The sequence below is a fragment of the Taeniopygia guttata genome, chromosome Z, assembly GCF_048771995.1.
Source record: "Taeniopygia guttata chromosome Z, bTaeGut7.mat, whole genome shotgun sequence".
NCBI classification, from domain to species: domain Eukaryota; kingdom Metazoa; phylum Chordata; class Aves; order Passeriformes; family Estrildidae; genus Taeniopygia; species Taeniopygia guttata.
The window spans coordinates 26,564,350-26,581,242 of record NC_133063.1 but is presented as its reverse complement, the minus strand read 5'-3'; the positions used below and the strand labels follow the sequence as shown (position 1 = coordinate 26,581,242).

General features: G+C 41.8%; 1 protein-coding gene across 2 annotated transcripts; it reads left to right on the top strand.

Annotated features, from left to right (window-relative positions):
* Positions 1-609: 609 nt before the first annotated feature.
* On the top strand, positions 610-8,278 carry STARD4 (StAR related lipid transfer domain containing 4). Of its 2 annotated transcripts, none has more exons than XM_030257899.4 (6): positions 610-750; positions 1,035-1,164; positions 2,981-3,030; positions 5,499-5,625; positions 6,771-6,885; positions 7,453-8,278. In XM_030257899.4, exons 2-6 carry the CDS (start codon positions 1,060-1,062, stop codon positions 7,677-7,679), a joined length of 624 nt encoding a protein of 207 aa, XP_030113759.1. In that variant the 5' UTR covers positions 610-750; positions 1,035-1,059; the 3' UTR covers positions 7,680-8,278. The 2 variants fall into 2 exon arrangements, with proteins under 2 accessions (XP_030113759.1, XP_012432903.2); XM_012577449.5 differs by lacking the exon at positions 610-750 and adding an exon at positions 757-918.
* The last annotated feature ends 8,615 nt before the right edge of the window (positions 8,279-16,893 follow it).

The window sequence follows — 16,893 nt, the reverse complement described above, 5'->3', positions numbered from 1 at the left end:
TTGTGAGGAGTGACTGAGGGTCCTTGGTTTGCTCAGCCTGGAGGAGGCTGAGGGGAGACCCCATTGGAGTCTGCAAATTCCTCATTGGAAGGGGAAGAGGCAAGTCCTGATCTCTTCTCTGGGGAGCACAGGGACAGGACACAAGGGAATGGCCTGAAGCTGTGTCAGGGGAGGTTTAGGTTGGGTACCAGGTAAAGGTGCTTGCCCCAGAGGGTGTTTGGGCACTGGAACAGGCACCCAGGGCAGTGCTCACAGCTCCAGCGTGACCGAGTGCAATAAGCCTTGGACAATGCTCTCAGGCATTCTGTGACTCTTGCCTGGGATTTGGGACACAAGGATGCAGGTAACAGGACAGGAGATGCGACTCGATGATCCTGACGCGTCCCTTTCAATTCAGCCGATTCTGTGACTCTCAGCGATCACTACAAAGCGACACTGCCCGACACGCGTGAGCAGAGGGCTCTGGCGCAGGCCCAGCGAGGCGGAGCCGCGGTGCGCCCGCACGCCCGGGGCTGGGCGCGGGTCCCGCTGCCCGCCCTCCCTCACGCCATCGCCGCCATTCCCAATCCGCGGCCAGCCACCGCCCCTGACTCGTGACGTCACGGTCGCGACATATCGCGGGGTCGCGTGACGCAAAGCAGCGGTCACCCCGCCCCCGCGGCCGGCGGACCGCGCCGCCATTGGCTGCACCGGCGGGGCGGTCGCGCTCTGATTGGCTGGCGGTATCGCGCGCTGTCGGGCGGGCGGCGGGTGAGCGCGGGGCCGGCACGGCGGGGCTGCCCTGAGGGACGCGCGTCTGTCCCGCCCTCCCGCCGCGTCCCGGGGCTGCCGCTGCCGTGGCGGCTCTCGGCCTGAGCCCTGATCCTCGGCTTTAGACCCTGGCAGTCGCCCTCTGCCACCCGAGCCCGGCTGGGAGATGTGCGTGTGTGCGCGCGGCGCTGTTTTCCTCATCCTCCGTTCGGGTTTGGAAGATCCGCGCTGCTGCCGGCATCCCTGACTCCGTGCCTTGTTCTGCTCTGTGTCTGTGTGATTAGGCACCTCCGCGCGGGAGAGAAGCTGATGGATCCCCTGCCCAACCCCGCGCCCCTGGCCTCGAAGCTGCGGAACACGCTGGTCCGGTATCACAGCATCGGAGACGGAGAGTGGCGGGTGGCGAGGAAAACCGTGAGTGCTCGGGGCAGCTCCCCGCTCCCGCTCCGCAGGCAGCTGTGGCTCGCCGGCGCGGCGGAACTGCCCGCGGCGCCGCGCCCTGCCGGACTGCAAACCGACAGACGCTGTGACACCATCCCTCTAGCATGTCTTTAGATGGCAGGATGTGTTTTTCCTGTTCCCAGGCATACTCTGTCATTTCTTCCACCCGTTCTCAGGGGAGTATCTCACGGAAGAACCTGTGTAGGTTTATAAGCTTGACTCACAACAAAATCTGAAGTATTTAGCATTAATAATGCTGCAAGAGGCTCACGTGTACTTTCAGCAAAGCAGGCACAGCTTGCCGTCGTCTGGAATCTTTTGTCAATAAATAGTTCATTATACTTCAGATTCCAGATGTTTTCCTCTTACAAAATGAGATAATTCTCAAGGCTTCCTCTCATACTGTTTCAGTTTTCTGTTGTTCTTTAGAGACCATACCTTATCATAAGTTTCCTTCCATGAAAGAGAATAAAATTCCTGCTTTCTCCAGGCAGTTTGTCATCCTCTTCTTTTGAGCTTCCTGGTTGTTTTTTTTTGAGTTGTGCTTCAACAAGTTAAATAGCCTTTGCTTGTGCATCAGTTCTAGGCTGGGTAAGTGCTTTATAGTGCTGTGCTCCACAGAGAGTAGAAGTGTAGCAAAATAGTAGGACTAGTGTGGTAAATTTCTACCTTTATCTTTTTGTTACAGTGGTTTGAGTAGTGCTTTTATTTTTTTCTTCCATCATGAGCAGACACTGGTAAGACAGGCAACTGTTCCAAATGTAACTTGATTATTTGCAAAATTAATAAATTTTCTGTCCGGAGAGGGAGGAACAGAGCATACAAGCCTTTCACTCTTGCAATACACCTATACCACCTCTACTAAATATTGTCTATTCCTGTATTAATATTTCCTGTGTTGTTGTATTAAGTGCTACTGTATTCCTTTAAAAAGTTACTGCATCCTTGTGTTCCAAATCCTCAGATTTTTCCCCTCTCTCCAGCCTTTCCTTCCTCTCTCCTTTCTCTCATGCCCTCTTTCCATTTTGGTATTGTGCCATGTAAAAGAAATCCAGTGCTTTACCTACCACAAGGAGATGTGTTGTGACCCAAAATACCTTAAATTAATTTGGATGTGGTACTTAACAGGACTGTTCTTAAGGACATTTGGTCCTTTGTGCTTATATAATCATGACTCCAAAAAAAGTGGTGCCATATGGTACTCTTTTCAACACCAAAGTTCAAACATTTTGTACAGAGGTTCCCAAGATACTGGTTTCTCTATTTTCTCTGCATAACTTTAAAATAAATAGACTACTGCTTGCAAGACTCTTCTAGTCAGGCACCCCGGAGAGAAAGGTAATTGAGCTTTCTTGTCTGCGCCTGCACCTCATGCACATTTCTGTAACTTGTGTTACAGGAGTACGAACAGAAGTAGTGTACTTTTCCTGTCTGAGTAGTGTCTGGCTGTTGGCTTTCCAGTGGCCTTGCAATTGAAAGGTTTTCCCTGCTAATGTTGTTCCATTATTCTGTGTGTTTTCACAATAACCTGATTGGCCTACCGAACCCTACTATTGCACTTCTAGCATTTGACTCTGAGAAAGCCAATTTTCTGATATTTTTAAAATAATAGAAAATTACAAGTAAAAGATACCTGAAAAATCTGAAGAAAACTGTGCGGTGGTGCCCAGGTGAATCATGGCTAATGATAAAGTTGCCTGCTTTTCTTCAATGAAACTGAAGCATTTTCTGGACTTCTTCTAATTGTATCCAAGTGACAATTAACATTGTGTCGTATATTTTCTTTCAGAAAGATGCAACTGTGTGGCGTAAACCATCAGAGGAATTCAGTGGATACCTGTAAGTTCACCTGCCAAGAGATACATCTTTAATTTTCTATGGATGTGTTCTGTAGAATTTAGAAATCAAGACTGAATTCTACAGCCCTCAGCTACACAGATCCTCCAGTGGGGAAGCTAAATGGGTTACCTATTGTGGCTGTACAATTCCTTTCTAGTTTTTCAGTTTGATACTTTAGCATTGCATGGGGTCTAAAATAACATCTGTGGAAGTCTGTGAACACCACAGGGCTCCCTTGGCTGAAGTGGAAACAGCATCTGCCCAGAAATGATGTCCTGCAAAGCTCAGAATCAGGCCTGGGCTCAGTAGTCTTGAAGGGCCACTGGGTGACAGCTCAGTAAGTCCTAGGACTCTTGCAGTGACTGTGCAACTCCAAAATACCAAGTGTATACTTGTGGGAATTTGTCTGGGGTTGTTTGTGTGACATAAAGGCCCTTCCTGTGTGAGTTTCTGTCACTGAGTTCTATTGGTATCTGTAGGTTTAGGTAGAGAAATAATTACTAAAAGACAGCACTCTGAAGAAACAAAAAGTGAAAAGATAGTGTTTAAAATTATTTCAAAGACTGATACACCCCGTGGAATATAAGTCCTGTTGAATCTGTGAGAGCTGATGGCCCCAGACACCAAGAGTTCCATGGGCCCACTGGCACCAGCAGGTTGTGTAGTTGAGCCATTGCCAGGGTGCAGTGACTGCTGTGTGCAGGTGAAGACCCCAGGGTTGTTTGTGCACCTGGAGAACTAAAAGACACTTTGAATAGCTTTCCAGACACTTACCTGGAAGCCACTGACATGTTCCTGTGGTCTTCCCATTCCAAGTATTCGGCTGAGATGGGCTCCATACAGATGATTATGAGTGAACATGGGTGAACTGCACAACTGAAGAGGTGAATCTGTTGCTTGGTTATTTACTATAAATAAAAACATCGTAATGAATACAAAGTATTTTGAGAATAATGATTTTGATGGATTCTTCCTCTTCATGATTTGGAGGCCCAGTAACTCAAGAAAACAAAATCTCTGGTGTCTACTAAAATATCTAATTACAAATGAGTATTCTGTAATGTCATGTACCAACTTATTTTATTTTGTAATCGTACGCCACTAAAGCATAATATAGTTTCTCATTAGCTTGGTTCTACTCCTGTCTTATGATCTGCTCTAATCAGAGAGGAGTAAAGAGAGCTAACTCTCTGTGAATAAAGCAGAATGAACCCAAAAACATTTGCATGTTTCCCTAAACTTGATTAAAACCAGACAAGCTAGATGTTGATACTGAAAAATTGACACATTTTATTAAATAGTAAAAGAGGCAAACAAAAAGGGGGGAAAAGGGAGGTATGTTTGGGGGGACAAGGAGAGTGACAGAGGTAAGGTAAGTGGAAACATATTATCCCTCTGTAGGTCCTAATGATGTCTCACTGCTCCCCTCAGTCTAGTCTTCTTGGTGGTGAGGGTCCCCCATCCAAAAGTCTAGAATCCCATGGATTAATATATATTTGGGCAGGTGGGAATGCCGAGGTGCAGGTGCCTCCCCTGAGCGGGGCAAGTTTGACACTGTCCCTTGCATGACTCTGGATCTGTTGCATCATGTGCAGTTCTGCTGCAGGGTCCAGGGAGCCCTTTAATGGGCATGACAGCCGCTCTGCTGTCCCTCATATGGATGTCCCTTAAATGAGGCTTTGCCGGGGTGAAGAGGCCCCACAGCTGAGCTGGTGTGCACAGCAGAGGATGGACTTTCACTGCCTCAGAGCAGAGGCTTTTTCACCACACACCCAAAATGCCTTCTCCTCTCCGTTTTGGTGTGAGGGTCTGTTCCAGCCTGACAGCAGATAAGCCTGGGACTGTGGCCTCCACCTGAAGGTGCAGGGTTTAATCCTGTGAAGTATTTTTCTTCCCCAGCCCAGACCTGAGTCATTTTATCTTATCAAATGGATTTACAGACCAGGGCCTCAGTCAGGAGGCCCATTAAGGGTGCTTATGTATAGCTTTTGTTATACAGTTTTGATATAATATGCAGAAGTCCTTCACAAAACTGTTTGAGCCATAAACCAAACATTTCAATCTCCAGCATACTGTTACTTCTGCTTTATGAAAAATGTTTTTCCCATGATATTCCTGATCTCCTTTTTACTTTAGGTTTGCTTACCTCTGGTGAACTCTCTTGCTAGCCAAGCAATAGGAGTAAAATGACAAGTGCTTACAGTTGTTAGAGAAACAAACAAAATTTTTTATCCAATGAAGGCATTTGTCATTTATAAAATACTAACTGTGTAAAAAAACCCCAATTTTTTGGAAGAAAATTTCTTGCAGAGAAGAATAGATGGCTCAATAGGTGTGTCCTCTACTGTTTCTCTGATGCAATTGTCCACTGACTGTACTTCCTGGTACCAAGGTGTTAATGTAAGTGTACTGTTGAAAATTAATAGAATATACAGGATTTCTTACTAAATGTAAACACGTTTTTCTAGCTACAAGGCTCAAGGAGTGGTGGAAGATGTTACTAATAGAATAGTGGATCATATTCGCCCTGGACCTTATAGGCTAGACTGGGACAGCCTAATGACTTCAATGGACATCATGGAAACATTTGAAGAGGTGAAGACTGGTTTAGATTCTTAAGGGAAATGTGTATTGATGAATGCATGAATTTAACATTCATTAATTTAACATTCATGTAGAGCAGAGCAATTCCGACAGATCTGAACCTTTTTCAGCCTTTTGCATGCACAAGCAGCATTGTGCATACATACTCTGTATGACCACATATCAGATTCTCTGGCAGCACAGTCCTATTCTGAAGCTTGAAGTTCATCTTTCCATTAATGCTAAAAATAAAGGAGTCAGTCACAATTCTTTTGGACCTTGGAGCTCTGGTAGGCTCTGATAAAATTTGCATACAGAAGGCTACAGTGTGATACTATGTATGCCATAGTCATTTCATACAGCTTGCTTTCTTCTGTTCCACAGCAAACAATACTAACAGTCCACACATATGGAAGCTGCAACCTCCCCCTCTTTCTGCAGGGCTGACTTGTGTAGCATGACCTTGTGCTGAGACACAAAATAGTTCATAATGAGGGTCAGGACTTTATAAAAGAAAGGTAGGTTTGAAGCTTGTTGCAGAACAGCTAGTAACCTTCCTTTGGTAAATGCCGACATTCAGTACGAATTCAAAACCCTCATCTGGACATATGGCTTGAACATGGGTTGTCTTTTGCTCTGTCTTTGAAGAAAGATTTATATTACAAGGTATTTTGTTTGTATAAAATTTATAAAGACTCTACTGTATTATAAGAAAGCCTTTTTTGATGAATTGTTCTTCAGTTTTATTTTTCACTTAGTGGCTTAAAACTATTTGATAGAGTGTCTTAATACCAAGAGATTTCTCTTGAAGTTTGTTCATGGTCCTTTTTGACTTCCCAAGTGCTCCCTGGCAGCCTAAGAGCCACGTGGCTTTCAGTTGTCAGGCATGCCAAAATTGTGTAAGATTTTTAAACCTTTATGGTGCCAGATATTCTCTGCTTCCACACCTCTCAGTTGTAGACCACAAGTCCTTAAAACTTCCAGCTTTTAGGTTGAGAATGGCACAGCCATTCAGACCTCACTGAATTGGCAGTATAGTTGACAGAGGCTATGACCTTCATGAAAATGTTAACTGCCTGCAAGCATTATGTTTCCCTGTATTCATTATACTAAGATATATTTATTTTTTTGCCCTTATAATTCTGTCACTCCACAAGAACTGCTGTGTGATGCGCTATACAACTGCTGGCCAGCTCTGGAACATTATAGCACCAAGAGAGTTTGTTGATTTCTCTTATACTACAAGCTATGAAGATGGGCTTCTAACATGTGGTAAGCCACCACCTGCCTCTGCTAAATTCTTATTTTGCAACAGTTGCTTGGCTTAAGATTTGATTCAGATTTAGTAGTAGTAAACATTCCAAAAATGGTCTAAGATGGTCTTCAACAGATAAATTCAAGGTGTTTTAACAAATTTAAAGGTGTTTTAACATTTTACATATTTAAGGAAGTGTACAAGTTACTGGTTTACCCATGAACCATTCCTTTCTGCCAGGTTTCACTTACGCCAGCTTGTATTAGAGACAAGTTGAGTCCTCCAGCTCAGCTCTTAGAGTAAACTGGGATGAGTAACAACTTGCTTCTTGTGAATGGGAAGAATGTTCTCTTTTAACATTTGAACTTTTGCTTATCATGCTCTCCTGTCTGTCTCTGAGTTTGGATGAACAGCAAATTTCATGCATGAAAATACCCAGAAACTTGCAGTGTGCCTGTCAATACTACTATTAATTCTCTAACCAGAAACTTATATATTTCAAATTTACTGCATGTTAATTTTTTTTTTTAACCTCTCTCAAATTAATTTCCCTTTTTGTTCATTTGTTTTATTTTCCTTGATAGGCATAAGCCTGGACTATGGAGACGTGAGACCAAACTTTGTCCGTGGATTCAATCACCCTTGTGGCTGGTTCTGTGTCCCTCTCAAGGACTCTCCTGGCCACAGTCTTTTGACAGGCTACATCCAGACTGAACTGCGAGGGATGCTACCACAGTCTGCAGTAGACACTGCTATGTCTAGTACTCTGGCCAATTTCTACTCTGACCTCAAAAAGGCACTCAAAACATAGACAAACAGTGACCTAAAAGCCAGTGCATTCCTTGCAATCAGATTGTGTTGTTTAGCTTAGCATTAGTTACGTACTAAATTGAGGTAACACTCTTACCGAATGACACCCATGACACCGAACCTTTGTGTTGAGGATCCAAACAACTTTAGCAAGTGCTTTTTCATGTGACAATTGGCATATATTCCCAGTGCATAGTGCGAGATGCTTTCTGCAGCTCAACGCTCTGCAGCTTTGTGAGGAATAGCCTGAATCTCTACTGAATCTTTCCTCAGTAGAAAGCACAAAATGTGTGTGTGGGCTTGAAAAATGCAGTCTGAGCTCAGCTCTCTCCAGCAGTTTTGGGAGCCAGGTGCTCAAGATTTTGATGCTGCAGGTTGCTGTGCAGGCAGCATCTCATTGAAGGTGTAATTTTGTAATATATATATATTTATATTTGCCTAAAATTTTTTAAAGTTTATTCAGCTGCATCTGTAATTTGTTTTTAAAATTTACTTTGATTTATCATGTGGATATTATATAGCAAAGTTGTTAAATTATACTATTCATAAGAAAGCTATTTGTTCTTGAGGGCAAAAATAAATGTTCATTATTGGCATTTATTCGATGTTGTAACTGTAACTTATTTACTGTTGTACATAACAGTCTCAGTGCATAAAGAAAGGCCCCTTACAGCTGATCCGAAGCTCATTTAGGTCATAAGATGTCTTTCCACAGGGTTTTTTTGTGGGCTTTTAATCACACAATTGTCAAAATACAAACCTCCAATTGATCTTCTGTGATACCCTGTACTTCTAAGGAGTTATTAACTTAAATTTGCATGTAATAGTGTGTGTGGGGATTTGATTTGGTTGGGTTTTTGGGGGGGTTTTCTTTCTGCATATATTTCCTTAACTGCAAACCCTGAAATTGCAAAAGCAACAGAAAGAGCCACTTGTTTGCTTCAGGGGTTGGTGTTGTTGTAGCCACAGCTGGACAGAGTTCCAGTGTTCTGTCAGTACTGCCCCTAGATTGATCTTTGCAATAAATTAACACCTTAAAACATGAACAACTGAAGGCCAAAGCTCAACTGCAGAATTGCTGAGATCTGCTGAAGTATACAGGGTCTATTTTTAAGATGCAAATTTCAAGGATTCTAGTGATTCTGACAGATACATAGCAGCGCATTTAAAAAATAACTCTTTCCCTGCTAGGAACATAAATTCTCATTAAAATCTGATGTTTAGCCTTTAATGCTGGTATGTGTCATTTGCTCAAGTGACACTGTAGTTATCCCCCATGTTTTGCCAGTGCTCACAGTGGTAAGTTTAACTGTGTAGGAGTTTGGGAAGGTATCTTGGATCCCTGATATTGTGGAACCAATTGTATGCATACAATACAGAGATGGGTAAGGGACTCCCAAGAAGCCAAAAATTCAGATGAAAGTCCCCAGCAGTATTTGCTTTTTTGACATTGGCCACTGTAACTGAACTCTGAATTGTGACAACTTTCCTTTTTTGTTGCTCAACCAGAGAGCTTAAAAATATGTAATACCAGATATAGTGGAGGCTTCTTCAAGCTCCTTCATGTTTTAAGGTATTTAGTACTATTTAAAGCTGTTAAAAACAATGCATCAAACAGGCTTTGGTGTCTTCATGGTCAAAAACTGTTAACTCCTTGTTAGGGTGTTAGGTTTTATGTAGTCTGCCTTTCCCTTTAAATCCCTCAATTAGTCTTCCCTTTTTTTCCTACCTTCCTTGTCTGCCAAAGTACTGCAGGCTCACAAGGTGATCTTCTACTGCCAAGGTCACCAAGGAATTGCTGCCAGAATCCTCTCCTGTCTAGTACGGGTACAGAGGCAATTATGAAATCTCTGGCAGTGCTGCTCCATGGGATGAATGATGACATTATTGTAGAGGAAACTTTGAAGTGTATCCTATTTTTTCTTCCCAGTTACAAAGATTACATGTGCAGTGAATCTGCATATTCATGTCTTCTCTTTTTAGAGCGCTGGGACTGACTAATGGAGGGGTTGTGATACAGATGTACATAGAGAAAAATATTGCCCAGTTTAAATCTGCACAGAGGTACTTCAGTGCAGGGTCAGAAGGAGCACAAGACACAGGAGGATATTTGTACAACACCAGGCACTGAAGAAGTAATTGCTCCAAACACTTATTTTAGTAGCTCTGACACATACAGTATCTATCCATATTTAGTATCCAGTGAAATGGCTTTTTCTGCTTTCAGTAGAGACAAGTTGGTGAAGCACAGTGCAGCTAAAGAAAGAACTTGAGCTAAAATAAGAAAATTGCTAGTGTATTTTTGTATATTGGTACTCATAAAAATTTCAGCTACACACTATTACAGAACTAAAAAGAAGATGTCCAATTTCAAATGTATTTATTTGAACCTGAAATTTATATTATTTTTGTATATCTATAGATGGAGAGGGAAGAAGAACTCTTCTTTAGCCAGAGTACATCAGAACCAAGAAAGCTAAAATATCAGAGCCTCTTCTCCCACTGTTGCATTCTCCTCCTGCCTTAGTGGAAAATCTTGGTGGAGTCAAGAGAGTTAAAAAAGGAAAGCAGTGTCAAGGACAAAGTGCTGGAACCCATGTTTTGCTTATGCAGAAGAAATGGGAGACAAAGTAAATGCTTAGTACAGATTCTATCACTTAGGAATATAGCTATCCAGAAGTGACTTCTGAAGAAATTGCCCAAGAATAGCAGAGATCTGGTTTTGCTAGACAAATAGCATGTATATAGACATATCACATTTATTTTTATATGGCTAATAATTTTTAAACTTACTTTTTTAGAGATTTGGGCAATGTGACACTTTATGCTTTAGCACTTTAACTAGGTGCTTTGTATGTGTGTGGGAAAGATGACGAAGATAAGACAATTTTCATGTTTGGGTTCTGTTCCTTGTCTGAAATTTCCAGCATTAAACTTTGCCTGTGATGTGCAGAAGATGCAGAGCTGGGATTAAGCGTAATTTAGAGGCAGTCAAAGTACTGTACCAAATCTGGCTGAGAGGTGGACAGGTACTTCAGAGAGATATTCTGTGCACAGGCCCTCATCTCAAATTTGATGAAATTATAAATGTGAAACATGCTGAATTTATAAAACACAGCATATATAATTCCTTCAATAATCATAAGTAGCCAGAACAGTTTTGATGGTGTGGCCCTGGTTGTTTAACCTAGGAGGTTCACTGTTGAAAAAATAGCGCTAATGCTAAAGAAATCACTCAAGTTGTGCCTGTGAAAGTCAAAGTCTGTTTTAACAGTGGGTTTAAATTACTGTGTTCAGCATTTAAGCGATTGTATTTGCATTTTGAGTGCAACTGCAGAATAAATAATGGATTCCAACAGGCTTGTGATGTAGCTTCTTCAATACTTGTGCAGCCATATGTAGCATTTTTGGGGAGTTATGTCTGATGAGGTGTCTGATCTTCAGCTGCATGGTGATCTCTAATGATACTAGTTGGTCTCCTTGAATTTGAAAGCCATAAAGCCTACCTTCACTTAGAAACTTGATTTAGACTGAGGAAAATGCCCAACTGAAATGTCTTGAAAGCTGTATAAGTAGGATTTTCTCAAGGCTTCAGTTCTAAAAATGTATATGCAGGAGTTTTTTTATTATGACTCCATGATTGTTGTGGAATAACTATTATTTTGGCTTAGTATTATTTACCTTTTTGATGTTTAAGAAGTGATCTATTAACCATAAACATTAAGCTAATTTGAAACACATAAGCATAAAGCATCTGGCAGAAGGCATATAGATGTGTATTAGGTGTATAAAACAAGCTGCAACATATATATTGACTTGTATTTAATTAGCACCTACAGAAATGAAGAAAATTCCTATATCTCTTCTAGAGCCTTCCCTTGTTTCTCTTGAGAAGCTGGCATAAAGGCAGTAGAGTTCTAAAGCATTTGAATTCAGTGGAAAGAATTGTAGCCTTCTGTTGCTGAGAGAAGGAACTGTCACCTCTGAGAAATAGCACACTCTTGTAGGGCATGTGTCATGTCACCTTCTGCAAAGTGTAGTAGGGATAGGTATAGAGGCCACTTGGGATCTTTGGAAAATCCTTGAGGACATTAATTACTAGAATTGCTAAAATGCTGATACTCAAACCCATTTCCTGGTGAAAGATCATAGAAAGATGAGAAAGATTTTAAACCTATGCTAAATATTAAATGTTTTCTAGAAAAGAATATATCCTGAAGTCCTAAACCACAATTTATACTTTTTAACACATTCCACCATTTCCAATCCTCATTGGGCTGTGCTGGTGACTCAGTTTTACAGTTCAGGTAGGGACTGGTTATCATGGAGTTAACCTTCCTTGGGATTGTGCCACTGGCAGGGAGAAAGCAGACACAGATGGTAACAGCATACAGCAGGGGATAATCTGTGCTTATTTCATAGCTGACCCACATGATAAGAAATGCCGCACCTGGATTAAGGAGCCTCAAATACCAACACATTACCTAGAACTGCCTTCTCCAGTGTTACTTTCCTTGAAACATTTCTTTCAGTGTGCCAAGACACTAGGACAAGGTAATAATCCTCTGAAGTTTTTCTCTGATACAGGTAACCTAAGTGGAACTCTTAGAGGATCAGTTACTGCTTGAAATGTGACCAGAAATTGACCTTGTTCAAGTCCTTACTGTCCTGGGATGCACAAGGGTAGAAAGCACTTCTTGAGCTCTGTACCTGGGCCTTGCTGACCTGCCTGCCAGCACAGACCCCTCTCTGGGGCAGTTTATAACCCTGGAGAGAAAATCATTATGCCAAGATTTCCTGAATGTCTCAGCCTGTCAGTCTGAGGTGATGCCTGCAATTTGGGTTCCAATCAGGGAGCATTACTGCTGAGGCATTGGTGTCACCAATTCCACCTCCAAGGTGCACTGGGAAGGCAAGGCAATGCTTGAATGGGTGCGTTTGAACAGCAGCAAACACGAGTTTGGTCAGCCCATGTTATTTGGGTGCCATACAACTCCTCCTTGTCTGTATGCCTAACAGGATTTCAAGCTACTCACAATTTGAAGGGGGAAGGAAAGAAGCCACAGCAGGCCTTTTCACTGGAGCATAAGCCATGTCTCCACAAGCCACCATCTTTTCTGCATACAGGATTAAGGATGCAGCCTGTATGTGCACAGCCATATCTGCAAAATTTCTCCCTGTCTCAATCAGCTAAATGAAAATAAATGCTCAACATGGGCAAAACATCTTTCTGTTCTGCTGTGTGCCTTCCAGCCCACACCATGGGACTAGAGCTTCAGTGCAAATGAAATTGAGGAAATCTGGTGACCACCACAGCTACCAAAGAAGTAAAGAAGAGGGAAGAGACACATCATGCAATTTTTTTTAAATGTCAAATGAAAGTATGGAGAATTCACCATGGATATAAAAATATTGAATCACTTCCCAAAACCACCTGCATTGTTGGATATTTGGGACACAAAGTTTCTGAGACATGTGCAATGTTGAAGGAAACGAATGCTAGAACTGCTGAGAAGGATGTCGTAACTACAAAAGCCCAGGTGTTTTTAAAGAAGGAGACTGCACCAGGCATCCACAGAAATGAAGAAATTTGATAGTTATGAGGCAGGATCATTATGTTTAATTCCCCAGCTATCCTAACTCATGCAAAGTTCCTCTTGACTTGTTAGTTCTTTTTTATTTCTCATTTCCTTATTTGTCTCAAGCTCACTATAAAACCAGTGCAATGTTGTGCTGTATCACAAGCTCCAACTCAGCTGTTTGATGTGGTATTTTTAAGAGGTCGGCCAAAAGCAAACAACCTCTAAGCTCCAGGGGGAGCTCAAAGCCAGCTCGATACTTGCCCTCTTCTCTCCTTTGGTCTTTCCACGGTCCTTTTCCATTCTAGTATGGAGATGTGACCAAGATGATTTCATGAAACTGCAGTAGGAATGTATGCCTTGCATTAGTTTGGGAAAAGATTGAGCAACATCTATGAAAGTGCCAAATTAGACTATTTTTTTTTTTTTCTGGAGCGCTGTTGCCATGAAAAATGTCTTGTAGAGCTTATAATAATTTATTTCTTACACTGCTCCAGGAAGGAGAGATTTTGTAAAATCATCTCCCACAAAAGGGTGAGAAGGAACTTTGTATTCAAGCAGTTTGCAAGACTAAGGAGTTTTAGGTGGCAAGAATAACAAGATGCACCAGTACCAGCCAAGAGGGAACACCACAGAGAGTGACAGATGTGGGAATAGAGCAGAGAAATTAAAAAAAAAAGTCCTTTCAACAGGTCAGTCTTGCAACGTTCTCCATTCAGGTAGCATGTGTAGCTTTTGACAACATAGCTCAAAACAGAGTAGTCAACTAAAGGCAGAAAATTCATATTCCAGCAAGAAGAGAAGTGTAAGACCTCTGGGGTAAAGAATTTGACCTGCTGAGAGAGGAGGATGCTGAATGAAGGAGCACATTAATAACATTTGGATTAGGTTGCAGAAAACAGATCATTGTGACAAACAAACTGTTAACTGCAAGAAAAATTCTTGGGACTTTGTAAAATACTTCCCAGTTAAAAGAAAGCAGAGTGCACAAGGAGGTAGTTAATTACTGGAAGTAATTAACAAAAAGGGACACAAGCATCTATATCACATAACCCACCCTGGGACACAGGGGAAGCCTGGACAGCCCCTAGTTTGATACTCCACCACTAATAACAGATTTTGTTTGTTATTCAGCTGTTAACTTTTGATGGAAGAGGAGCAGGGGAAGTGCTGTGCCAAGCTGGAATTTAATCTGGACTTTTCAATATAAATAATTAATATCCATGATGTCTCCTCTTTATAAGGATGAATATTGTTCCGGGCTCTACATTGAGCATTAGCTGTCAGCAAATAATAGATGTAACCTTTTCTAGATTTACTACTTTATTTAGCATCAGATCAGTCATGCAAGATACTTACTAAAAATAGACATCCCAGCTGAAGCATTTTCTCATGGCTTATCAGCATTCCCATGCAAACACACAAGGAGATACACTGGGCCCACATACAATACATGGAAATAACAAAATGGTCATTTTTTTCTGGTTCAAATTTCTCTCTGGCTCACTTGCACAGTATAAAGAAATTTACTACACAAGCAGGCTTAATCAAAAGCAAAAGGGTAAAGTTAAACAAGCAGACTATAAACTGCTTACATCTTTGCTAGTATAAGAAAACAGTGTTGACAGTACAGGATTTCTTACACATTAACCAGTAAAATAAGGAATCAGGAACACAGGACACGGAGCTAATTTGAGAGAGTCTGCTATATATATTTACAACATTCCTCATTGTTATTAATTGGAGTCCAGCTTCCACTGCTCTGAGATCAACAAGCTTCTGTCACAGGCTTATAAAATATTTTGTGTTATTAATCAAAGGCTTTCTGTTTTCTTGGAAACAACAGCTCATACTCTAACTATCCAGCATAGAGTATCTGAATTAACCAAAGCACAAAATTCCCTCCTTATGGTCCTCATCCAGCCAGGAGCCTCCAAACCAAGGCCAAGCCAGACAAGCACCCTTCATGTATCACATTTCTTCGGGTTAAAATCAATTTAAGCTGATGAGCTCCTTAGTGTGGGTAGGGAGCAGCCAAGCAGCCTCAGCTTGGTACCCCCTGGTCTTACAAGGGTGTGGTGGTATAGTTCATGGGGATCAAGAGACTTCTTCCCCCAGGCCAGAGAGCCTCAATGAGTCTTCCCTTCTCCTGCTCCCTGACAAGCCGGATCAGCCACCACCACCCCTTCACTTCAAGCATATCCGGTTCATGGTGGGCTTGGCAGTGTTGGGTTAACAGCTGGGCTGCATTATCTTTCCCAACCAATCTCTTCCAAATGTCTTTCTCAGCCTGGATGGTTCTATAGTTCTATGACTAGGGTTCACCCTCCACCTCTCCATCTTTCCTTCTAACTGAGCAACTAACCATTTCAGAGGTAATTTTCTCACGAAAAAGGCCACTTACCTTGTGCATTCCAAGAAATAAAGACAAAGAAACCCCAAAGAACAACCAGACTCTAAAACAATGTCCTCTTCTGGATCATTAAGTAAAATTTCTGCTATTTAATCATAAGTGTTAGCGTGACATCTCATGAGGATGTGGTGTGAACAAGGAAGTGGTTCTTGTGCTCAACAGCACAAAAAACCTGTTTGTGTTAGCTCTCACCAGTTAGTAGCTGTAACTATTAACTACTAACTGTCCTTGTTTCTAATCACTTTCAGTAAAAAGTATCTTAGTTTGTAATTATTGTCTCCCTGCAACCAAGATGGAAATGATTTGAGCAGAGCAAACAAGGCACTAACCACTGCACTGAAGGTTATACATTGATGATGGCACTAGCCTTGGATGCTCTGCAGGGTCCTTATCATTCCCAAGGAAAATACTTTGCAGGGAAGACACTGCTGCAGCAGGGTTGAAGAGCTATTTCAAAGATATTTTCCTCTAAATATAGACACAGTCTATTTGCTTAGTTACATGAAATGTTTCTTGACAAACTTCGGTTTTCTGTAAAAGACTGCTTCAGGTCCTATAGCCAGCTGAGGGAGATACAACGGGGGGACATATTAATAGTACAAACAATACAACTTCAATGTCTTAAAAATTAAGGGTAGCATCAGTGGTGACGTTCTTCGGTCTGGGGGAGGCTGTCACTAGATAGATATGTTTGCACTACTTCCATAAACATGGCTGGTGGGCATGTCAGGAAAATAACAGAAATCAAGAAGCTTGAAACATTGGAATGTACATATATAGACACTTTTCACTTTATCCTTTGTTGTCATAAAAGTAAAAAGGAACTCATTTTGGTGTGTTCTGTAGCAGACCTCTGGTGTGTTTGTTGTGTGTAGTTATTGTACAGTGTTGTTTGGGGATTTGTGTAGCTGTGCTTGTTCATGCAAATTTCACATTTGTAAGTAACATCATCATGCTTTGGGATCTGAGGGGGCATAGGATAGTGCAGAACCTAATGCACAGTTCTGTGGATGAACAAATATGCCTCAGTCGCTCCTAGAACATACTGTCTCTGGGACAGATCACATGCCATTTGCAGCTGTAAATCAAACCCAACAGTTTGTCCTCAGCTTTCAAGTGACCAGAATAGCTGCTTTGAGTAATTTGAAATAGTAATTGCAATTAGAAGAGCTATCCCAGATCCACCCAACACAGGGGTAAGAATTAAAGTATTTTTCTTTTTG